The 25,113-nt window shown below is 52.0% G+C and overlaps 1 protein-coding gene across 6 annotated transcripts in view; it reads right to left on the bottom strand.

Moving 5' to 3' along the window:
- The window catches only part of EPN2 (epsin 2), an 82,651-nt gene that overhangs the window by 30,838 nt on the left and 26,700 nt on the right, over positions 1–25,113 (bottom strand). For 4 of the 6 annotated variants that reach the window (XM_082706910.1, XM_082706912.1, XM_082706913.1 and 1 more), the window contains exon 2: positions 14,540–15,304. In XM_082706910.1, the coding sequence (XP_082563036.1) occupies positions 14,540–15,134 (595 nt within the window). In that variant the 5' untranslated portion in view covers positions 15,135–15,304. Of the gene's footprint in view, positions 1–12,578; positions 12,750–14,539; positions 15,305–25,113 lie in introns of all 6 variants that reach the window. The other 2 variants (XM_082706908.1, XM_082706909.1) reach the window with 1 other exon arrangement.

Here is a 25,113-nt window from a genome sequence, read left to right as displayed (position 1 = left end):
TGAGGCCACAGAGAGTATCTGTGACCCTGCCCAGCCTGGCGCACAGCTCACAACTGAAGCAGGCCTTCGGGGTGTGATGCCGCCACTGCAAGGGGCAGATGTAGGTGTTGTGGGCAGAGATGGGTCCCTCGAATTGTCCCAGAGAAGTCCTGACCATCTGTACCTCAGAACACGACCTTCTTTGGAAACACGGTCATTGCAGATGTGATTAGCTAAGATGAGGTCATCCTGAAGCAGGGCGGGCCCTAAATCCAGTAAGGCTGGTGTCCTTACAAGAAGGGGAAGAGTCATAGGTGCCTGAGCATGCGCACACAGGCAAGGGGAGGCTGCCCGTGATGGAGGGCAGGGGCTGGAGTGCTGCCAGCTGCCAGCCCAAGGGACACCAAGGACTGTGGCCACCAACAGAAGCTAGGGAAAGGCAAGTTAAGAATTCTCCCCTCCAGGATTCAAAGGAAGTATGCTTGATCCTAATTAGACCTCTGGTCTCTAAACGGGTGTTGTTCTACGATGCCCAGTCATGGTCAGAGGCTTTTCCGGTGCAACCTCAGGGTCTTCCCACCACCTGCCTGCACACATAGACGTGGGCACCCTCATCATGCAGGGCAAGGAAGCACTGCTCCTCAGCTCCAGGACTGACTTTCCTCCCCGAGGCTGCTCACCAGCCTGTCTTCTTCCCAGGCAACCCAGCTTGCCAGCCTCCACATTGGGCCTAGAAGCCTCCTTCCTGCCTCTGTACCCCTCCTGCTGTTCTTCAAACAGGAAAGGAGAAACTCCTCATCCCAACTGTCCGCTCCAATGCTGCCTTCTCAAACGCATCTTCCCTGGATCATGCCATTAGGACTCCTGCTGGCTCCATCCCCACGGACTCTCACCCTGGCACTTAGAGCAGGTAGCCTTCTCTGACCCTCTGTAATCAGTATTATGCATTCTACACTGTGGACCTGCCTGCAGTCTGGCCACCTCCCAACCTGACCTGGCCCAAGGCTCTGCAGGGGCCGATGCAGGGGCCAATGCAGGGGCCACATCGGCGTCCTAACAGACACAGAGCAGGAGTCCAAACACCTGTTGGCTTGTTTTCGGGCTGGGTTTCCAGGGAAAACTAGCAACGGCTACCACCTCCAAGGGCACATTTCATACACTCCTCTCCAGCACCGTGAGACAGTGGTGCTGTGAACCCCAGTTCAGAGGCGGAAGCTGAAACCCTGGTGGAAGGGGGCTGAGTCAGAACAATGGCCACGTTCCTCCCCAGGCCAGGCTGGAGACTGAGCTGGGGGAGGGTGGAGCAGAGACAAAAGGCAGTCCTTTTATTTGTCTGCGGGATTCAAAGCCCATCCTCTGCTCGAAATAAAAGAGCAAGTTTGTGCTGTTCTCTTTGGGTTCCTGATAAAATGCTCTCCATGACCTGATCACCAGCTTGCGAGGTGGGGCAGGGAGCAATCCCATCTCATTACTCTTCTCCCAGGAGTCCCTGTCATTCCTGTTGTGGTGAAAGTCACTCTCTGGGTAGAGCCCTGCAGGCACCCACCAATCTCCAGGCAGAGGCTTGGGAGAAAGGGGGTGGGGGGCAGTGCTTGGAAGTCCACTTGGTCCCAGTGGAGTTGAGTGAACACTGGCACCCAAACTTGTAAGCAGGCCCAGGGTGAAGCATAAATGTTGACCAAGATGGAATTTCTCTCTTTAATTATTTTATTGTTATTATTTTTATTTTTAAAAGATTTTATTTATCTGACAGAGATCACAAGTAGGCAGAGAGGCAGGCAGAGAGAGAGGGGGAAGCAGGCTCCCCGCTGAGCAGAGAGCCCGATGCGGGGCTCAATCCCAGGACCCTGAGATCATGACCTGAGCCAAAGGCAGAGACTCAAACCCACTAAGCCACCCAGGTGCCCCGGAATTTCTCTCTTAAAATGAGTACTCTGACAGTGACGTCCATCTATGAAATCAATGATGATCTGTGGGTCCTTGGTGGCGTAGCTGGAAAAGCACTGACTTTTGATTTCAGCTCAGGTCATGATCTTGGGGTCGTGAGAGTTGAACCCCATGACCAGGGAGTCTGCTTGAGATTTTCTCCCTCTGCCCCTCCCCCTACCTTGTGTGTATGCACTGTCTCTAAAATAAATAAATATATCTTTAAAAAAATTAATTTGTGGGGCGCCTGGGTGGCTCAGTGAGTTAAAGCCTCTGTCTTCGGCTCAGGTCATGATCCCAGGATCCAGGGATCGAGCCCCACATCGGGCTTTCTGCTCAGCAGGGAGCTTGCTTCTTCCCCTCTCTCTCTGCCAGCCTCTCTGCCTACTTGTGATCTCTGTCTGTCAAATAAATAAATATAATTTAAAAAAATTAATTTGTGACTATTTTAAAAAAGAACAAATCACAGTACCCATATTAAGTTCTGCAGCCGTCAACGGAGGACAGTCACCCCTGCTGGGGGGCGCTGCACAAGGGCACGATCCGTTCGGAAAGCATTTATAATGCTTCGGGAGACAGAAGGACACTCTCACACTTAACCATTCATCTCACTGCCGGTGACTCTACACTGAAGACCACACTGAATCTAAAGACTCCTTTATTTTTAGGTATTTATTTCTTTTTTAAGATTTTATTTATTTGACAGAGGAAGAGACAGCTACAGAGGGAACACAAGCCGAGGGAGAGGGTGAGGGAGAAACAGGCTTCCCGCTGAGCCGGGAGCCCCACCGCAGGACTTGATCCCAGGATGCTGGGATCATGACCTGAGCTGAAGGCAGCCGCTTAAGGACTGAGCCATCCAGGGCGCCCCTAAGGACTCCTTTTAAAAGCATGCTTTCTGCCCAAAGTTTGCTGCAGCATTATTTACACTGGTGAGAACCTGAAAACAGCAATTCTGGTGACAACGATGATAGTAAATGATCCATTTATAGTGCATTTCCTTTGTGCAAGGGAGTATGTGCACAGCATTATGTCAGCACAGGTAACTTACACAATAATCCAGGAGAGGCTACCCTTTCCCCTAGGTTACCAATTAAAAGACTTAAACTTGCAGCAGTTAAGTAATCTACCCCAGGCTTAACCTGTCAAACTAAGGCTAACTTATGCAGCAACATGGAAAATGCACACAGGAAGTTGGGCGAAAAGATCAGACTGCCAACTGTATTATTTCTCATGGGATCTGTAAAGAGTCAGCTGAAGGGTGATCTCTATCACACTGGGATCCCTGCGGCCTGCAGTGACTGCCCACTTCTCTGCCAGCTCGCCCCGTCCCGCTAGGCACAGTGTGCGAACAGACACATGGACAGAAGCTCTTAGCCCCCTGCCAGCCCCCTCCCAGACACCACAACTGGTATACCCTAGATGTGTCTGTCTCTCCGACACGGGAAGCCCACCAAGGGCAAGGCCTCAGTGGCTGACTGTGACGTAAGACCCTTGGTACTCAGCACTGCCCCTGGCCCACACAGACTTACAAAATAAGCAAGAGAAAAAGCCCAATGTTTTGGGGACGCCTTGGTGGTTCAGTCGGTTAAGCAGCTGCCTTTGACTCAGGTCATGATCTCTGGGTCCTGGGATCCAGCCCTGAGTCAGGCTCCCTGTTCAGCAGGGAGCCTGCTTCTCTCTCTCTCTCTGCCACTCCCCACTGCTTGTGTGCACTCTCTCTCCCACTGATAAATAAAATCTTAAAAAAAAAAAAAGAAAAACTTAAAATTTTGAATAATCTGCTTTGCAAACGCCATGTGGTTATAAATGGCACCATATCTTGTCCTATTGTCTGCATAGTACAAACATGAGATTTGTTCTGTTTTCACGGACCACTGTTCAGACGTGTGACCCGGATCTATCAGGACAGCTGCCCTTTGGGGATATGGGTCCTGATCTGGCCTTCAGTTTCTTTCTACATCACAAACCTGTGAGCTCTGCCACAGAAAGATGACCACGACGAAACCACATACCCAGGGGCTCGAAACCCCCCGTGCTCATGGTCCAGGTAGTGGTACCCTGGCACCGAAAACAGCTGACCTGTTTGGTGTGAGCTAGAGGACTGAAGGCCCATCCAGCATTAGGCCAGGATGAGTTAGGAAGCCCCACCCAGTGGAATGCCGAGTGCAGCTGTTAAAATGTTTACAGGGTGGTGGAGGAAGGGAGACAATGCTCCCGTTACAGGATTATGAGACAAAAAAGCAGGGACTCAAAGTTGCATTAGCGAGGGTACAATCCTGGAAAAGAAAACGATCGGGACAAAGTCCGTAAGGAAATACGCCAACACGTGAACAGCAGCTGTCTTTGAGGAATAAGATTATAGGCTATTTCTCTTCTTTTTGAACTTTCTACATGGTACTTTTATAATGAAAAATACAGCAGTTTCTTAGTTCACATCCACACTGGGTTACCAGTTAGTACTGGAGAAGTAGACCACCGAGTGAGCTGGTGTCAAGGGTGCTAGACTAAGCTAGTCCAGTAGGAGACTAGCAGTCAGCAAGACGACACTGATTCAATAGACAACATCAATTTCGAGCTGCTCCAAGTCCAAATAACCCCTGTTGACGGCAACTTTCTGAAAGGGCCCTGCACTGGGCATCAGTTGGAGAGAGGGGAGGAACAGAAGGCTTCAGCTCCACAAAAGCTGACACAGAACAGACCACTGGAGGAGTGGTGCCCGGCCCCAGGCGCACACTGTGATCACCAGAAACTTCTGCCCACTGTGAAGCCTGGGCCCATCCCTGAGGTTCTGCCGTCACTGGTCAGACGTGTAGCCCAGGCTCTGGGACATTTAAAAAACTCAGGGCAGCCAGCTTGAGGGCAGGTGCCTGAGGGAAAAGAGAAAAGGCAGCTGGCAGAAAAGAGGAACAGCGTTTTATTACTGAACAAAAACTAGTGTCTATGAATTATACTGCTGCTAAACTCAACCTTATTGCACAAAGACGTAAAGTATTTCTTTATTCCTGGAAAAGCCCATAAAATGAATTTCCAAGAGACTAAGGCTCATGCTTGGGCAGATATCAAGAGAGAGGAGCACAACACACAGAAATACCACCAAAAAAAAGAAAAGAAGAGAAAAGTTAAGGTTTATTTAGCATCTGTTCAGAGGTGCCTACATGGCTCAGTTGACCAAGCCTCTGCCTTCCATTCAGGTCATGATCTCAGGGTCCTGGGATCAAGTCCCAGTTGGGCTCCCTGTTCAGTGGGGAGCCTGCTTCTTCTTCTCCCTCTGTCCCTCCACCTGCTTCTGTGCATTCTCTCTCTCTCTCAAATAAATAAATAAATTCTTATTTAGCCCCTGCTCATTCATTCAGTGTTTAATGAACACCTTTCCTGGGTCGGGCAGCGTGCACTGAGCACACACAAGGCGCCCTTCTCTTGGAGTGTTCTTGTGCAGGGACACAGAAAATCGAGTGATAATTTCAGATAGTAAAAAGTACTATGAAGACAAAATAAAAGAGAGTGACACACTCTACAGCGATTGTAAGTCCATTACACAGTCTACTTTCCCATACCAAGAGAAATCTATCTTCAGACAGTCCTCCTTATTTCTGCTTATATTATTTTTTAAATGCCCCCCTGAGGCTGACCATTCGTAACCAGCCACTGGGCAGCCGTGACTCAGACACTGTCACAGAGGTGTGACTGTTAGCGACCCTGACTTAAACCTCCTTTTTCCTGTTTCATTCTCCACTTACTGAGAACTCATAACTCTGTTTACCTCTACTACAAAGGTGGCTTTGAAGAAAAACGGGCAGATACAAATATAGTATTCATAATTCAACTTTCTATGGCACAAGTCAGCACTGATCCTTCACTAATTGTCCCCCGTCAGGAATCTGGACAGCTGTGTCTCAGTCTCACGCTGACAATCACAGGAGCTCCTTAAAACCTGGGCCCCACTACCCAACAGTTTAAAGAGGTTTCCCTGCTTTCAAAAACCATGTAAGGGGGTGCGGGTGCCTGGGTGGCTCAGTGAGTTAAACCTCTGCCTTTGGCTCAGATCATGATCTCAGGATCCTGGGATCAAGCCCCACATAGGACTCCCTGCTCAGCAGGGAGCCTGCCTCCCCCCACCCCCGCCTGTCTCTCTGCCTACTTGTGATCTCTGTCAAATGAATAAATAAAATCTTTTTTTAAAAATGTAAGAAAAAAATTACAGGAGATGGGCCAAACCACCTTAAAATTGCACTAGGTATACACTGTATATTCATCTCTTTTGTAGAACAATTTAAACATTACTTTTTTGTTGGGAAGTAGGAATACCAGAGTTCTGGGAACCTTGGGTTCAAATTCCAGCTTTACCATTATGACGGAGTGGATGTGGGTTAATCAACAAGGTGCCCCACCCACCTCCTCGTGCAAGTGCAGCAGCAGAAGGACCAGTCACAGGGGAAAGCAGAGAAGGGTTGATGGCTAGGCCTTCTGACTGTCTCCCGCAACTGCTGACTCACGGGGCACGTTCAGACCCCACGAAGGACCAGCCCTCGTGGCAAGAATAAGCATTGCTGGTGTCAACCTTCAGACAGGGTGTCAGTGACACTGCTGCCACCCCCACAGGACTAGGACTATGAGCATTACTCAGCAGCTTCCTCTGTGATTCTATCTGCACTCGAAGAGATTAGCTCCAGAGTAAGCTTAGTGCTGCTAACCTGGCACCCGCCTTTGCCCTGGGGCGGGCTGCCTGCCTAAGATGCAGGGGTCCCCGACTTAGAGAACATGTTTACCCCAGCAAAAGGGAAGTCAACCGGATCCCATCTCCCACCAGATTCCTAGTCCGTCCCACCTGAAGAACTATCTGAGGTGAAAGGCCGCTGAGGGCTAGGAACATTTCCACTCAGTGGCTGTCCCTGGCCTTTCCCCGAAACTACTGGGCAATTATCTGGCTGTCAGCCAGCAACCACCTCTCAGCCCTGGGCGTGTCCCCCACCTGGTTCCTGAGCATTGTCACCCAGCCCAGCACCTGGAAGCTTCGCTCCCCTCCTCCTCCCCCTACACTCTCTCAGGAGGCCTCAGCTGACCCAGGCCCCTTCCAAGTCCACACCCCGGGAGGGACAGGCTGGCTGGGTTTGATTTTTTTTTTTAAACAATAACATATTGTTATTATATAGTCCCACATCCTCAAGTTTTCAAAAACAGACCTACGGAGGCCTCCCTTTCTCGGCTGCCTAGTCTGTATTAAAATACCTTAAAATGTATTAAGTTAAATTGTATTATTAAAATGTAGGGGCGCCTGGGTGGCTCAGCGGGTTAAGCCTCTGCCTTCGGCTCAGGTCATGATCTCAGGGTCCTGGGATCGAGCCCCGCATTGGGCTCTCTGCTCAGCAGGGAGCCTGCTTCCTCCTCTCTCTCTGCCTGCCTCTCTGCCTACTTGTGATCCCTGTCAAATAAATAAATAAAATATTTTTTAAAAAATAAAATAAATTAAAATGTATTAAAAGTACTAAAATTAAATGTAGTAAAAATTAAAATGCATTAAAATGTAAAAATCTGTATTAAAATACATGTACAGGTGTTTACCTGCTCTAGCTGCCCTCACAAAAGTCTGGCTACCAGGGCTGGGGGCCGCAGTGACTCTGGTTTTCCCCTGAAGTCCCCTGCTGTGGAGAACCAGCATCCCCGGAGAGTTCTAGAGGCCTAACGCCTCTGGGCTCTTCCCCCCCACACACATGAAACGGTTGCTTTCAGACTCTCCCTAATGGGCTTACGAATGGCTGAGCGTGTGGAGGGAGGGAGAAAGCCGTGATGTCCCCCCACTCCGAGAGACCAGGAGCTCTCCTGGACTCAGGCCAGGCTGTCAGAGTGGGCTCAGGCAGTCCAGACCAAGGGCTCCTCTCGAGGGCTGCTCTTGGGCCCCGATCTTCCCCTGCACCGGGAGCACCTGGCCTCCTGCGCTGATCTGGATCTGGATCCTAGACTTTTGCCCAGCAGCTCAAGAGCACTTGTTCTCTTCCGTGCTGCTGGCTGAGAAGTTCAAAGCCAGATTTGGATCCCTCTCCAGCCCTCTACATGACTCTGGCCTTCTCTTACTTTCTCACCTTTCCTTTCGGCCCAATTCCTTGGATCTATTTAAGCCTCTGGCACTGTGTGCATTTTGGAGGGCAACTCCAACCCTTTCTAGAGAGAAGCAAGACAAATACACAAAAGGCTCGTTATCTCTAGTAATCACTCAGGGAGTCACCATCCACGGCATGTGAGGGGGTGCCGGCCTGTGTGAGGGATGCCCAGCCTGAAAGACGGGCTGACCTGAAGGAGGCATGGAGCAGAGCTGAGCCACCCCACAGGAAGCTGCTGCATCAGCCAAAGGCGTCACCCAGACAGCAGACCCATCAGGACAGCCTGAGACGTGGCCGCAGGTGGCATCGGGGACCTGGGACAAAGCACATGACCGCCCACTCTGGCTCTGGGTTCTCAGGTGAGTTCCAATTCATGTAGGGAATCAGAGGTCAAAGAGCATTTCTATTCTGTCTTCCTTGTTGCTTTCTCCTTTCTCTAAGAATGAGAACGCTGGCAGCTGGTCTCCGGCCCAGGAATCCAGAGTGCCCAGCACCACAGGACACGATCCTGCTGCAGCAAGGCAAGTGTGGCTCTGGCTCTGGGGGCTGCCGGGATGGGCAGTCCTTCCTTCCCAGGCCAGCCTCCATCCGCAGAGGCCGACCCAGGAGAGAGAGCAGGCGAGCGGGAGGCCCATCCTGACTCTGGACTGTGCGCATCAAGAGAACAGCGGCAATCTTATATTCAAGTCTCCACCTGGACTCAGGGGATCATTCTAACTGGCCCCCTCTCCCCAGGCCACCGCCCCAAGAACTTCCGCAATTTCTCCACAGTCTGCCGAATGTCATAACCAGCTCTGGAGAACATAGGAGGGGGGAAAGAGCCAGAGTGGGCCGTGGGGGGTGGCGTGGGTAACAGGCAGTTGTCTCCCAGCCTGCTCGACCCAAGCCAGCTGCCCTGTCTGTATGGTCTCTGGCAAACCCTGACCTCTCAACCCAAAAGGCCTTCCCCCTGGGCCCCACAGCCTCCCCTTCACACAGCAGTCCTGAGCACCAGCTACCTATCAAAATCACATAGGCGGGGTGCCCAGGTGGCTCAGTGGGTTAAGCCTCTGCCTTCAGCTCAGGTCGTGGTCTCGGGGTCTCAGAGCCCCGCATCCGGGTCTCTGCTCAGTGGGGAGTCTGCTTCCCAACCCCCTGCCTGCCTCTCTGCCTACTTGTGATCTCTCTCTCTCTCGGTGTCAAATAAATAAATAAATAAATAAATCTTAAAAAAAAAAAAAACCCATCACACAGGCGGCCATCATAGGCAAGCCCCAGACCCAGCGCTGGGTGGAGAGGGCAGCTGGGGCTCCAGGGAATATAGGAACAGGAAGGAAACATGAACGCCAGGTGAGACCAAAGAGCTGAAGGCCTCTCCAGTCCCGAATTCCCCCGCAGGCCCTAGACTTCTCAGACCTTCTCCACACCTCCACATGCATGTCCAATAGCACTCTGACATGTCCAGAACATCACCCCAACGCCATTCAACCTGCTCCACTCACAGCCACCATCTCCCACCGGCTCAGCTAGCAGTGCTATACTGCTCCCTCCCCTATCCTGTCCTCCAGCAAGCCTGTTGGCTCCTCTTTAAGAGGTCCACAGCCCCCCCGCCATCACCCACCTGAGTCAGGTGGGTGGTTTCCCCACCCAACACACAGCTGGAGGAGAAAACACAGTGAGAGAAAGTAGTCAAAAAGCTTTAGAGCAATCTAACATTGCTACAACATCCAATCACTGATATAAAGTATCAGGCTAAGCCTATCAGGAATTGGAAGAGCTGCTCCCTACCAGAGGCAGTTTGAGAAGCTGCCCTCCACCTTCCCCCACCCCACCCTCTGTCATACCCCTGCCCTGACCTCACCGGCCACTCTGCCTCACTCAGCTCCCCGCACCCGGGGCCGCCTTCCCGCTCTGCAAACACCCCTGAACACACTCCACCCCAAGCCCTTTGCACTGCCTAGAATGCTCTTCCAAACCTTCACACTGCACACTTCTCATCCCCCTTCAGCCTTTGCTCCAATATCACTTTCTCAACGGGGCTTATTCTGACACCGTCCTTAACACTGCAGACCACCTTCCCTCCTCCCCAGGCTCGACTGGGTCGTTTGTTTTTTGTGGGCTGCTTCCCAGAGCCCTCGTCCTAGAACGTGCTGGATCATGCCTTAGGTTTATTGTGTCTCTTCCCATGAGGAGGGGCTCTGTGCTTTGTGCTTAGGAACACAATAGGAACTCAATACACACTTGTTGAGTGAATGCGGGAACTTGGGAGCCAGAGTGCAGCCAGGGCAGGCCGCAGAGAGTGAGCCTGAAAGCAGCCCTCCCAGCCGACCTCAGCACATCTAAGCCGTCAGATGCCAGCCAAGGACCATGAGGGGTATTGTCTGCCATGTCAAAGACTGCACTGGATCCTGGGAGAGCCTGGAATCTAGAGGAGCTCTCCAGGTGGACACGGATGGGGGAGGCTAAAAGCAAAGAAACTAATCAAGGAAAGTGGACACTGAATTGAGGTCATGGGACTAGAGATGAAGGGACAGAATTTGAGAGGTTTCCAAGGTCAGATCTACAGATGTCTGTGGGAGGTAAGTGGGAGGTAGGAGGCACGGGGAGATCAGATGGATAGGATACATGAAAGGAAGGTCCCCTCAAATATCATTATGATTTCTGTGGGTCAGAGCGGCAGTCGAGGCAAGAGGAGGCTCCCTGCAGAGTCTGCTCTCCCACGAAGGGCCTTTCTCAGCTATCTGCTATCTGCCCTCTCCCTCACGCCGAGTCTGCACCAGTCCCCCACCTGGCCTCCCCTGCAGGGTCTGGGGTTCCAAGGGTGCCCCCCAATTCGTCTCCCCTACATTGCAGCCTGCATTTCAGGAGACCACTTCTCGAAAGGCCAGCATCCACCTGACTCCCCCACTGCTGCCTTCCAAGCAGGTATGTCCAAAGGAAATGGCCGCTGTGTGTACAATCGGCACTTACCTTCCACTGAACGCCTGGTTAGGGGCCAAGGAAGAACAGAAAGCTGTCCCTGGCCAGGGTCCTGACTCCCACAATAGCCTTGGTGACCAGCAGCGTGTGAGATAGGGAGAGGGACCCACGCATTAACCAGGTAAAGGATGAAACGGTGCCACCGTGTAACACTCCACCCGAAACTCTTCTGGGACATGAGAAATTGTCAAACAAGACCTACTCGTTTTGATCCTTCATTTCTGCCAGAACCAAAGGAAGAGAGACATGCACAACAGCTGTGTACCTGGAGCCACCTGCCCATCGTGTGTGTGCAGGGGAGGTATCCGGTGGAAGAGAAGCAGACGGGACCAAGGCCCGTCCAGTGACACATGTTGCGGTCCTTCCCAGCCACAGCGGGAGGGACGGCACAGAGGCTGAGGCAGGTGGGCCTGAGGTTAATACACAAATGTCCCAGGAAAGCCAACCTGCCGCCAGTGAACCCAAGACTTGAAACAGAACTCCCCAGTTACTGACTCGACCCTGGAGTCCTGGGGAATCTTGGCAGCCTGCCCAAAACAGCCCCCAGAGACCTGGGGGAAGAAACGGTATGTACCTGAAAGGCCTCTGTGTGAGCCTTCAGACTTGTGACCATCCACACTCTCCATGGAGCAAGGCTGGTCCTCCATACAAAATCCCGCATAAAATGGTGAGGGGAAGACAGGAGCACAAAGGAAAACACCCCAGAGCTAAACCCAGTGATCACCTGCACACCCAAGTCAAACGAGCTGTAATATTAATGAGGCATGAATGAACCGTAACTGTCTCCAGGGCTGAATAAAGGCTAGCCACCTTATCGGGGAAGTCACACAAAGGCTCCTCATCTGTGCCCCTTCTTGTAGGAGCATAAGAGAACAGACAGCTTTCTTCTCTATAGCCAGGCCCCACTCCGGGGCTGGAGTGGACTGGGAACATTTTCTTGTAGGTAACAGGAAAAAAAATCTGTTTTCACTTTAACCTGCAACAGTTGTAGACTCAGACCACCATACATTATTAATTAGTCAAAAAAGAAGCCCCACTTTTAGTTACCCATTGAATTAGGTTATCTTCACTGTGACCTAGAATTGACAGTACAGCTAACTCTCTGTTTACCACGGTAATGGGGATTTCTGGAAGGATGGCAGTTAATTGAGAAGCGAGAACAATCCCATTTTGTCCTCATCAAGGCACGTAATCACTGCATCAAGGACGATGGCTTCCATCAACTGTCCACCGAGGCCCTCGGCTTTGCCCGGTGTTGTTAGATTTCAATCTCACTTTTCTGGCTCAACAAGCCAAGTGGTGTCCAGCCCCCACCACACCTGGGCCTGGCCCACAGCAGAGCCCCCTCCAATTTTTCTGGGCGTGGGGACACAGGGAAAAGCAAGGGCAATCACGCGTGCCTTAGCCAAATGACAGCAGAAGTTATAGCAAGTGACAAAGATGGTCAGAGGGGAGCGCCTAGGGAGAAAAGAACATGGGGCCCTGGGTCCGCAGGAGGCTGGATGGAGAGGCCCAGGAGAAGATAGGGAGAGAGTTGGCTGTACTGGACCCAACAAGCACACCCCCAGCAAGCTGCCCAGCATTTCTAGGAAGGAGAAAAGCAAACCGCCTTCCCACCTCGGGCTGCGCGGTCACAAGTGAGGCAGGGCTGGGACCAGTCGCCATTTGGGCGGGCGGCCAGCCCCAGGTGCGGCAGGAAGGGGTGGCGCTGGCTCAGCGGCTGCAGCTCCTCACTCTGACCCAGCGGGGCCCCTGCGCGGTGCTGGGGACACAGCGAGGCCTCGGGCGCTGTTGGGCAGGGACACACACACACATACACACAGAGAGAGACACGCCATTAGAGGGAGTGGGAGCAGCAAGGTGTGGGCTGGGGCCGAAGCCCCACGTGCTCAGGGGTGGCCAACAGCCCGCTGACCACATTCTGACCCTGAACATGCAGCTCAAGCTCAAGGTCTGAGGGAACCGGAAACTGTGAGAGCTGGGACCGTGGCAGCATCCATCATCAGTCCAGTGGAAGGCCGGCAGGACCTGTGACTGGAGCCCAATCTGGACCCCCAGGCTCCTGCACCTGGACTGTCCCACAAGCTATCAATGAATGGATGCTGTCTCAGCTCCTGCTTTGTGTCCTCTGGCTTCCCGAAAAAAGTGACCACAAAAGCAATGTGGAGAGCAGAGCAGCTGTCCATGGCGGGACAGTGCAGATGCAGTCACTTCCCAAAGAGGCAGCTTGAGACCAACTCAACCCACAGCGGGCCTTTCTGGGGGACAGAGAGGCTACATGAGAGAAACAACTTCCCTCCTTACAGGGCAATCTTCATTTTGGGGGGCAACCTGGCCCTGGTGGAGAGGCAGGTCACAGTTCATATCAGGCAGTTTCCCGGAGGTCACAATCTTTGCTTCAACAGAGCAGTTCAAACTAAGAGGGAAACAACAGTAACTAGAAACAGGACAAGAAAAATGCTAACCTCTCCGAGCCTTTCGAGCCTTTCGTAAGAATTTGGAATTCCTAGAGGCAGGAAGTCTGCCTTGGGGATGCAAATCTCCCAGCTGCCACATCTCTCGAAATGCTGCTGGTGGCAGTAGGGTGTCACACGGAAGCCTGCAAGCAGGAAACACTAATAGGTGGCCTGGTCACAGAGCCACCAAATAACCAAGGGCCAAGGGGAGTCTGTCAGGCGACAAACAACTTCCTTAAAATGAGAAAAAAATGTGCTGTTATGGCGACAGTGTTACTGATTCCAGAAAGAAAGGTGGTATGGGGGCCTTCTGTTGTTTCAGCCAGAAGACACAGTGTGTGCGCCACCCCCGCACAGGCCACCTGTCTTGACACTGCCCTGGGACAGCAGAGGGGCGCCCGTTCCCAGGACCACTTTTCGTGAATGCCCAGGACGCCCACACGGCTCACAGAGACCAGCTTCCGTCAGGCCCTAAACTCCACATCTCTTCCCTGAAATCTTGTCCAAATGTGGGTAAGGACCCCTCAGATTCCCACATGCACAAATGAACAAACAGAGCAGCCCCACCCAGAGCAGCCCCAGCCATGCAAGCAAATCACCAAGAACGCTCATCCCCATGTCGGAGGAGAAGGCCTTGCTCACACGGACCCCTGTGCAGCTTTCTGCCTTCTCCCTCTTTTACTGAGACAGAGACCTCCCGTCTCCCTCCCCTGGGATGCTGAAGGAGAGTGATGCCCTGGGCCAGTCGGGAGACCCACAGCCCAGGCATCAGAACAACATTTAACAGATTAAAGAAACAAGGTTATCAAGAAGGAGCATCCATTTCCTCCTACCTACCAATCGCCGGGCTCCAGCCCTGCCCAGGGGTCCTGAATTGGACCACAGGGCAGAGGAAGGTCTTGAGACTCCTGAGCCAGAGCTGCCGAGGGACCCAACACCCTCCTGCAACCATAAATGGGTGCAGACCACCGACATCGTTGTCCGGACAGCCAAAAGTGGAGAACGGAGGACAGATGCAAGCTCTGGCTTAGCCCAGGGGCACCCACCCTGCCCACCACCCAGCGCTTCCATGTCTGTGCCCAGCACCCTCTGGCATGGGTGGGGAGTGTTTCCATTACTCACAGCCGTGGTAGGAGGCTGGAGACCCTCCGGCCTTGCCGTATTCCTGCTCCGAGTAGCTGGTGGACAGGTTGGGCTGGCTGGAGCCGCGGCCGAAGGTGATCTGGTTGCTGCCCATGCCCGTGGCGACCTGAGCCATGCGCTCTTTGGTTTTGAGAGCCTGGGCCCTCTCGGCCTTCAGCCGCTCCTCGTCCTTGAGGAGGCCCACCAGCTGCTTTGACTTCTCACGCACGTTGATGCCCTGGTCCTTGCCGTCGCGGTCGATGTACTGGAAGTCCTTCAGGGTCTGGATGGCGAAGATGTTCTCCCGGCACTGCTGAGCCACCCGCTCGGAGCCCGTCTTGATGAGGTAGTCCAGCAGCGTCAGCGCCTTGTACACGTGCCGCCAGTTCTTGCCATGGTCGTTGAGGCGCTTCCACACCATGCTCATGATCTCCGAGAACGCCACCACGTTGTAGGTCAGGTCGGCGATCTCGGTCATCAGGGAACTGGACGGGCCCCACGGGTCATTGGAGGTGGCTTCCCGCACTTTGATTTCAGCTTCCGAGTAATTGTTCACAATGTTTTTCATTTGCCGTCTGATAGAGGAAGTCGCCATTTTCACGTTTCTTTGTGACAAATGTCAAGCCCTTCAAAGAGAGAGACGCTCCTGTGCTGGGCAAGTTCGTGCCCTGCGAAGGTTCAGTCTCCGTGACAGGCGTGGAGCACGAGCCTGGGCAGTCATTTCCTCCACTGAAGCCTTAGGTCCAAGAAGCCAGAAGCCATGACCTAGAGAAAGAAAAAAAGAAACACTCCCTGTAGCACGAGCTCCCTGGGGATGGCAGGAGGCTTGGCTCTGGCCTTTCTGTAAAAGGCAGATACAGAGGTCTGGCAGGATCAGGGGTGCGGGGATGACTGGATATGCCCCAGCCTCCAGAGGAGGAAAGAGATCCACCTTTTCCAAAATTACAACAATATCAGTATTACAAGTTAACAGTGAATAAAATCTAAACTCGAGGTCAAGCCTTTGGCAGACAAGTAAACGTTTTAACCATTGTTCTAATTTTCAAAACACTTCCACTGGCACGGCTCTGCTCTAAGTTGTATTTTCTTGCGCAGCAAAAGCCAGCGACAGAAGAATCCTAACACCAGAGGCGACTTGGTCCTGACAAATTTTAAATTATCTGTGGGAGCAAGAAAGCCCCTCATTTCAGATGTAGCTTACCTAAAAAATGCCTACCAATACCTCTTTCCCTTCTTAAGTAATCCCTACACCAACACGGGGCTCGAACTCATGACCCTGAGATCAAGTCACATACTCTTCTGAGCCAGCCGGGTGCCCCTAAGATGCCTAATTATGCCTTTGAAATTGTTCAACATCTGGCCTTAGTCCACCATGTTTCTACCTGCCCAGAACGTTTTCTGTGAGCACTTTTCTCCTGACTTTTTATGAAGGTTTCCAACTACTCTAGCAGAGAGCATAGCCAAGGCCCTCTGCTGGGCTTTCCAGGTCTCCAGCACCCGGCCTGAGCTCATACAACCCTAGAAAAAAATTTGGTTCTAGCCCACTCCCCTCATCTCAGAGGGGGAAAACTGAGGCCCAGGGTTACACAGTAACGGGTCCACCCAGTCCCCCCTGCTTCCCCCACAAACGCAAATCCCCTCTCTCCAGAGAAGAAACATTTACTGGGCTAGCACGAGGTTCACATCTCTGACAACCGGCTTTGTCCTGTTCACCAGAGATCACCCAGTACCCAACACTGTGACTGACATGGACAGAAATGGTGCTGAATAAATTAACGGAACAGACTGAAAAAAGTGTCCCTGTCCTCAGGAAGGCCACAGTCTGGCAGGGGACAGAGGTGGGCACAGGGGGTCTGAGGATGCAAAGCTTGAGCCACCAACTCCACTGGCGGCTGGAGGCTGTGAAGGCAGGCACAGGAAGGAGTTTCTGCTAGAAATGACTCTCGCAGTTATGTCTTCAAAGCTGAGGAGGGCTTGGCGTGGGAGGGGGGTGGGGTGGGGTAATGCAGATTATCCCTCATCTATAAAATGAGAAAACTGAGGTCCAAAAGACTCGGGGATTGCCCTAGACAGAGCAGCACAGCTGGAGTCTGGACACAAAGCAAGCGCCCTCCCCTTGCCCATCTCCCACTCCCACCTGCTGGACAAATTCTTGGCTCTTCTGGCTGTGGAGCACCCAAAGCAGCATTGGGCCAGACTCTACCTCACTTCATGCTCATGAAAACCCTCCAGTAAGGTAGAGATGAGGCGCAGGAGGACCTCAAGTCACGAGGTCAAGCTGACTAAGGTCTCCTCCTCCAAAGCAGTTCTCTGCGGGGTGTGGGGGGATGGGGGATAGTCCCTGCTCCCTCCTCCTGCAGTGGTCCTCATTCTCTACATCAAGCTGCTGTGCTGCTTCTGCCAGGGAAACAGCCGATGGTCCCCTCCTTCCTCCTCTAAAGCCTCAGGCAGGCAACAGGAACATCAAAAAAATAACTAAGTAAACATAAATTGTTAGGGTGGTGGGGGGGGCGGGGGGTGCAGAGCCACAGGAAACGCAATGATCACTTATCACATATGACCATACAAACAAGAGACAGCTCATACAATTTCATCCTGGTGACAACCCATACATCTGCTATGGCGAACATGGCCTCCACTCCAGCCTTAACTATGCCAAGAATTCTGTCTCCATCCAAATCCGCAGAATGGGGTTTCGGCGGAAGGTGGCCATATTCCATCTCCCCACGGATCCGGCCTCCTCTCATAAACCCTCTAAAGCCTGTCAAAGGACAGGGATAAAGATTTTCACGGTGACCTGCACATTTGTTTCAGTTCAGTTTTTCATTCACAGCAACATTCGCCGCTGGCAGAGATGGGATGGGCCCCAGAAAGCAAAAAAGAACCCTTTGATTTTTAATGAGCATCGGCCAACTTATGGCGCAAATACTCATCAGAATCAGGAGTCACATTCAGGTGTGCTTAATGCCCAGGGGCCACCAGGCAGTTCCATTTGTCCCTCCATCTGCTGCGCAGCAGGTATGATCATCCCACCCTCCGAGAAGCAGGAGGAGCAGGGATCCACCGCTGAAGAGGTCCTCTGTTACCCTCCTCCAGGTCAGGAAGCAGCTCTAAGCATGACAGCACATGGTCCTCCTAGTTAAAAGGCCTCAAATGGTTAGAACTAGAATGAGGAAAAAAAAAAAAATTTCCCCTGGGGCGCCTGGGTGGCTCAGTGGGTTAAGCCGCTGCCTTCGGCTCGGGTCATGATCTCGGGATCCTGGGATCGAGTCCCGCATCGGGCTCTCTGCTCAGCAGGGAGCCTGCTTCCCTCTCTCTCTCTGCCTGCCTCTCCGTCTACTTGTGATTTCTCTCTGTCAAATAAATAAATAAAATCTTAAAAAAAAAAAAAAATTTCCCGAGGGAGAAACAATGCCCCAGGCTCTGCTGCCCTTCTAGCCCAGCCATCTTGAGCCTAGTGTCCTCCCCTGGAGAGGTCAGGGGGAGGCCATGAGGCTCAGCCAGGGCATCCACCAAGCCTCCTGGGCTTCTAGTGGCAAAGAAAAGGCACCAATTCCTCTGATCAAGGGCCGGAGTGCCCTCTGCCATGCCAGACACAGGCTGGCAAAGGAATTCCAAACAACGGAGAACCCAGGGCTGCGGACCTAGGCAGGGGTTTTCTCTAACAGGCTCAACTTGCAAAGACATCTGTTAGCACTCTCTTTGAAATGTTTTGGCCTTAAGAAGGGAAAAGGTAATAAAACATTTCTTACAGTCAGAAAAATATATAAAGCCCGTATAATTGGAACGGCTGCCTGCCACTTTCTGAAAGCTATCATAGACCAGAGCGGCTTTCAGGATGGGCACACGGTGAGAATGGGGAGATGTGGGGAGAAGAAACTCCCGACAGGAGAAAGAACACCAAAGGCGCCTCCACGAAAACATTTTCTAGGCCAATCAGGTGATGCACCTCACTGGGAGACTCTGGAAATGGACACCACCAATTCCGGCCATGAGAAAAGCTGGTGACATGGGAGCAGACAGCAGGACCCCAGCCCCGGCTGCATGCACTCAAGGCTCTCCCAGGCGGCTCCAACTGAAGATAGGGACGTGGGCGGCTCCGTCGCACTTGTCCATGTGGACCTCAGACCTTGCTCTTCACATTTTAAAACTTCTCCCCCGTCCCAATCTCAGGACTGGGCTGTCAACACCTAAATATCTCCTCTCCCAGCAAACATCTGTCAGGCACGTCCTCCCAAAAGCCAGGCCTGAACACACTCCACCCTCAAGCATCCACCCTGTACTATTTCCAGAACCTAAGTTTCGTTTTGTTTTTGCTTTTTTGAGCAGTGTGTGTGCTTTGCCTTCCAAACTTTCCCTCTCAACCTGCCAGTTTTCTTCCCTTTCCAGCTGAGCCTGAAGTAACCAGCACAGGACCATGTGTTAACTCCTGGGCTCCTGACTCCAGCCAGGGAAGCTGTGGTCGGCTCCCAAACACCCAGTCATTTATAAGGAGCTTCTGTTCAGATATGGGGAAGGCAGAAATCACGGGAAAAATAAATTTTGTTAAAGGTTTAAGACCAAGGGGTACCTGGATGGTTTAGTAGGTTAAGCGTTTGCCTTCTTCTTGGGTCATGATCCCAGCATCCTGGGATCAACCCTGCACTGGGCTCCCTGCTCCTCGGGAAGCCTGCTTCTCCCTCTCCCATTGCCCCTGCTTGGGTTTCCTCTCTCACTGTCAAATAAATCAATAAAATCTATAAACGAACAAACAAACAAACAAAAGGTTTAAGACCAAGATAGCAAAAAAGAAAGGGGGAAAAAAAAGAAGGGGGGCTCATTTCCATAAATTACATACCAACAACTTGGGACAAATGCCATCAGAACATCAGAACCAGAAACACCTTAAGAAATGGAAGTTCCATCGGGGCACTGGAGTGGCTCAGTTGGTTAAGCATCCGACTCCAGATTTTGGCTCAGGTCATGATTTCAGAGTCATGAGATCATGCCCCACACCCGGCTCTGCACTGGGTGTGGAGCCCGCTTACGATTCTCTCTGCATCTCCCTCCCCCTATTTACCTGTGCTCGCTCTAGTAAGAAATTTGAAAAATTTAAAAAAATAAAAGAAATTGAGTTCTATCATCAGGAATTACGTAGAACTATTTCATTGTAAGTGATAAAGTTTGTACAATTTTGTTACAACTTTAAGTATTTTCTGAATGGAGACAAGTTAGAATTTCTATTCAAAGCAACACATTCTTCTGCACAGGGGCCAGAGGACATCCGTTTATTTCCCTGGATGGTATGACCAGGGAACCCTCATAACCTCCCCCACTCCAGCTCCAGCCTGAAGAGCATGTTCCAAATTGTATTAATCATTCATTTTATTAAGAATCAAGGCTTCTGATACACGTGATGACCACCAGTAATCTCGCTGAATTGATAAAATTTTAAAAACGGCAACAAAACTGAACGTTTCAGCTGGCTTGGGGAAGTCTTACCATGGGTGATGCACATTACTGTCAGGCCTTCCAAAAGACCCTTGGGAGCTCTGGATCAAAAGCCACAGTCGCTTCAGTATAAAGGAAACACTCATTTTTCCACAGTCAGGCCCCAGTACTAGAAAAGTTTCTTTAAGCCGAAGAAATATTTCATTTCTGTTCTAGAAATGGAATCTGCTGCCTCTGCCTATGCAACATCCATATCCCCTTGACTCAGAAAGATCCTTGGTCTTCCATGGGGAAGGTGGGCAGTTGTAGCCCCGATCAGAGTATCACAGCCTCCCACCCAGGGGGCTAGATCAGGGTCAGGCACATGGTCCAGCCTCGGCTGCCCAAGCTGCCAGAAGCCACCAGAGGCCCAAGGTTTCCCTAAGTCTAAAGGGGACGCCAAAGCAAGCAAAGGGAAGGAATAGGAGCAAGACAGAACATGACTGGAACCGCTGGGTCCACCTGCAACAGAAGCCACTTCTGCATGTCTCTGCAGCAGTAGCCAACATGGTCAGCTGTGACGTGTTTTGATCAAGGAGCCTGAGCACAGCCAAACACCAGACACACGGTGAGGGGGCCTCCCCTGAGCCTCCAAACAGGCCTCAGGTAGAAGCACAGGAATACCAACCAGCCTCTCCTCTATCACACCTGACCTGTCACCTCAGGCTGACCTGGGAGCTGCGTCCTTCCCAAGGAGGCTTGTCACTCCTCAAAATGCAGACACCCCAGCCAAGGTCTGGCCATCATCCTTTGTCAGAGCGGCTAATGATAAAGCAAGACCTGCATCGTGACATTTGCAGGGGCAAGCCGGGGAGGAAAACCTCTGAAAACACAACCAGAATTCAAACCACACTGAAGACTAGAAACAGGCTAAATGCAACAGCCAAGAGAAAGAAACTAAACAAACAAAAACTTCCAAGGCCAGAGTGGTGCCCCTGGAGACAAGAAGAATTCCACCGAAATGTGCTCCAGGGGTTTGTGGAACTGGGTGGGGAAATTCCTTCCAAATCTTGAGTTCCCCAATCCCTGCAGAAGGAGGCTCTCTCCCGCCCAGGTGGGTCTCTCCTCCCCTCGGGGCTTCTGGGATGCGGAGGCATGATTCTCACCCCATCCGCTGAGGTCTCCGCCACATCCTTAAGAAGGTTTTGGCAATGGCTTTTCAGGGATCGGCGACCCTCATCGGGGGTCAGGGCCAGCTCTGAGGCAACAGCAACAATTAGCTCTCCTGACTACCCAGAACCAGTCACGGGTCAACCGATCCAACTGTGATAGTCCGGACGAGACCAGTAAGTATCACCGAGCGCCCTGGTCGGACAATCATCCCCCCAGATGACAGCCCACACGATCTGTGCCTGGTGGCCTCCCGTGACTGCATGTGCACTTAATTCTCCTCTGGGCAGATGACAGGGAGAGCAGTGGGAGGGGGTACCGCCACCTCGCCTATAGAGTCTCACCAGGGCCGCCCGCGGTCGGCCACCTACCAGAAGCTCCTGGCTCCCCACACATGGCACCTCGGTGGGCAGCACTGAGGGGATTTGACACTCTGACCAAGCGCCTGTGGGGACTTCTGAATATCCTGAAGCGAGTGCCATGGTGTCACCGTAGGACACACATAAACAGTAAGTTCTGGAACACTATGCAAGCCTAGTTGGCTTTCACTTTTCTCCGCATGCAATCCCTGAGTGAGGAAACATCTCCACCTTCCTACTGGGGTAAAGGGTACCATGACCATGACAAGGAGGCTCAGTCAGGGGTGGCTGAGACCACAGCTCACATGACCAAACCGAGCCACTTTCCAGAAGACAACGGTCCAGTTAGGACAATATGGACAGTGCCACATTCTTCTCCACAGTAATCACTTCAGACTAAAAAGAAAGGACTATTATGAGCCTGCATCAGCCAAAAGCTCCCAGTAACTCGGAGCCTAATAACCATCACTCATGCAGGGGGAGAAATGAAAAGGAAAAAACAAAACAAAAACAAAAATAAAAACAAAAAAACCCTTTACATCCACCAGAAAAATGGTGAGACTCAGCCAAAAAAAAAAAAAAAAAGAATGTTCTCTTCACTAGCTGAACGGAGAAATAAAATTTTAGATCACCATCCAAAAAGTGGGATTTAAAAAAAAAAAAAAGATAGGGGGAAAACAAACACATACTTGACTTCCAGATGATAAAGCAGTTCCCCTTAAACTGCTCCTGCACCTCACCTCGATCCCTTCTAGGGGACAAAAGCCCCAAGGGGGGGGCCGTTAACCTACCACCAGGTGGAGGTGAAGGACTCCAGCCCCTATGCTGGGCCCCAGGTGGGCCTCCCACACAGAGCCTCCTGGGCAGCCTCTGCCAGGGCCTGACAGTCACTGGAACAAGTCAGCCAGCCTCCTGCGACTTTCCGTGTTCTTAATTTTTCCAGATGCAGAAGGACTGAAAACACACACGAGGAATTTCATCTTTCTTTACCAACGAGCCCCGAGCACGGGAGTCTCAGAGAAGAGCAGCCAGTGGGTACAGATTACGCAGGTGTTAAAATGCACTCATTTTTCAAGATCATGTAGAAGTGGGCAGGTGGAACGCGCCTGGGTGGCTCAGTTGGATGGGTGTCCAGCTCTTGGTGTCTGCTCGGGTCGTGGGATTAAGCCCCGTGTCCGGTTCCATGCTCAGTGCACAGTCTGCTTGCCCCTCTGCCTCCCCCCACTTGGCTTGTGCACTAGCACACACAGACACACACACATCCCCTCTCAAATAAATGCAATCTTTTCATAAATAAGTGTATATGTGCACATACATACGTATGTATCACGTGAACCAGGGTCAGGAGCCCTGTTCTGGTCATTCTGGCTGCACCCTCATCTGACACAGCCTGACACAGTTTCACTCTCTGATTCAGGGACAGGGTGTGTCAAGCCATACCTCCCCTGCAGGGTCAAGGATCAAACACCTTGACAGCTGGACCAAGGCGATGCATAAACATGCGATAAAGGAAAAAAGAACAGAATATTTTAAAGATTATTTATTTGACAGAGAGCACGAATGAGAGAGGGAACATAAGCAGGGGGCATGGGAGAGGGAGAAGCAGGCTCCCCACTGAGCAGCTATGGGACTGGGATTATGACCTGAGCCCAAGGCAGGCGCCCAATGACTGAGCCACCCAGGTGCCCCAAAAAGAAAATTCTTTATTGCTCCCTACCTCCCTTTTGTTCTTCCAAGTAGTTTTGCAAGTGACCAATTATGGACAGTGTTCTTTTTTTTTTTTTTTTTTTTTTTTTTAAAGATTTTATTTATTTATTTGACAGAGAGAAATCACAAGTAGGCAGAGAGGCAGGCAGAGAGAGAGAGAGGAGGAAGCAGGCTCCCTGCTGAGCAGAGAGCCCGATGCGGGACTCGATCCCAGGACCCTGAGATCATGACCTGAGCCAAAGGCAGCGGCTTAACCACTGAGCCACCCAGGCGCCCCTGGACAGTGTTCTTAAAAAAATCATGCCAAAATGCAAACAATGTGGTGTTGTAGACGCACAGAATCAGGAGACAGGAAACCAGGGCTCTCTGAGGCACCAAGCAAGCCAGTGACTGACCTCCTTGCTTCTAAAATGATGAGGCAGACCAGCTGCTCTCCCTAAGGCCTTCAATTTCCCAGACCCTCTTTCTGACAAATGGCTCAATCCCTTGCCATCTCCATGGTGTCACGGGGAGCCCAAGCTTCTGGCCAACCCCAGCCACAGGTCACTGACTGCAGGGCTAGAATTTTGGCCAAGGTTCCTCTTGGTCTAGGGAGGGCTCAATGGTGGGCCAAACAGCAGGGCTTCCCGGGCTTTTGGAAGTGTGAAGCCTATCCCTCAGAGCCTTTCCCTCTCCCAGGAAGGCAGTTTGTATGTGACCCCTGGGCTAGAAAGTCTCTATTTCTAACATGCTGTGATTCTGTTACTAGAAATACCCACTAATAAGACAGCAATGCCACCCAGGGACTGGGGACCACAGAACGGGGGCTTCTGACAGCTAGCCACACCCAGCCCACATCACGGGGCAGGCCCAGCTATGGGTCACACCTCGAGCAGTGCAAGGTTCCAGCTTGAGACATTTGAAAAAAATGCAAAGCTGCATGGGAAAATTTAGATTTCCCATGATTTCGGGCTTAATTTAGCCCTGGCTGGTCAGTGTGATGGCACTAAGTCCTGGGCTGCTGCCATCTCCTGAGGAGCCAGAGAGAGCGCGGGGAAGCAAAGCAAGGGTGAGCTAGGGGTCCCCTCGGCCAGGACCCCACAGACTCAGTTTCAGGCACGGCGGTGACCGAACACTTCTCAAAAGGAGCTCAAGCTTGCCAAGAGGAGCCTTGTGGGAACGGAACGGGTATTTCCACCCTTTTCAGTGCAAAAGCAAAGCCAGGAGGAAAATGACTGGTTCGCTCACCTCTGCCTTGCCACCAGCAGCTGTTCCGGGAGGTCGTGTGGGGTTCTCCTCACCATGGCCATGAAGGAATGAGGCGGATTTCTGTGCGCAGCAAGGGGGGAGTAACCTCCACAGACACCAGATACATGGGACCCTCAAGGGGTCCCCAGGGCCCCCCAACCCCCACCCCAAGAAGCAGGGAGGTGGTGGACGGTCAGGCCAGAGCCTCAGAGACCAGAGGACAGGCTCACCTGAGCAAAAGAAAAAAAAAACCGAGAGGCCAAAATTATCCTGAATTTGGGCCCAGGCTAAGGTGGGGAAGGATGAGACTCCAACTCTTTCTATGCCACCGTGTGCCACACCCTCTTCTGCAATCACTCTTGTTCTTACTGGGACAGCCTGCTCCCTGTCACTTCACAGAAATCCCTGGCCCACACACCAGCCCCCACCACACACCCCACCCACCTGCTGCCTCTCCCACCTGCATTCTTCCCACCACTGTCACTGGACCGGCTTCCTCACCAGAGCCCACGTTTAAGCATCAACGCCCTGGGCCACCAGTCGCCATTTTGTCACCAGCCTTGATTCTCAGCAGAGCCCCGCTCTCTACTGGGCATTTTCTGGCTTGTGTACCTGCTTATCTCCTATGCCCCCGACCCCCCACCTCTGTGAGAGCAGAGTCCTGCCTATCTTCCCCTCGCTCTCCTCTGAGCCTAGCATACA

The sequence above is a fragment of the Mustela nivalis genome (assembly GCF_964662115.1).
Source record: "Mustela nivalis genome assembly, chromosome: 17".
Taxonomy (NCBI): Eukaryota; Metazoa; Chordata; class Mammalia; order Carnivora; family Mustelidae; genus Mustela; species Mustela nivalis.
This window is presented reverse-complemented; position numbering and strand designations above follow the sequence as displayed.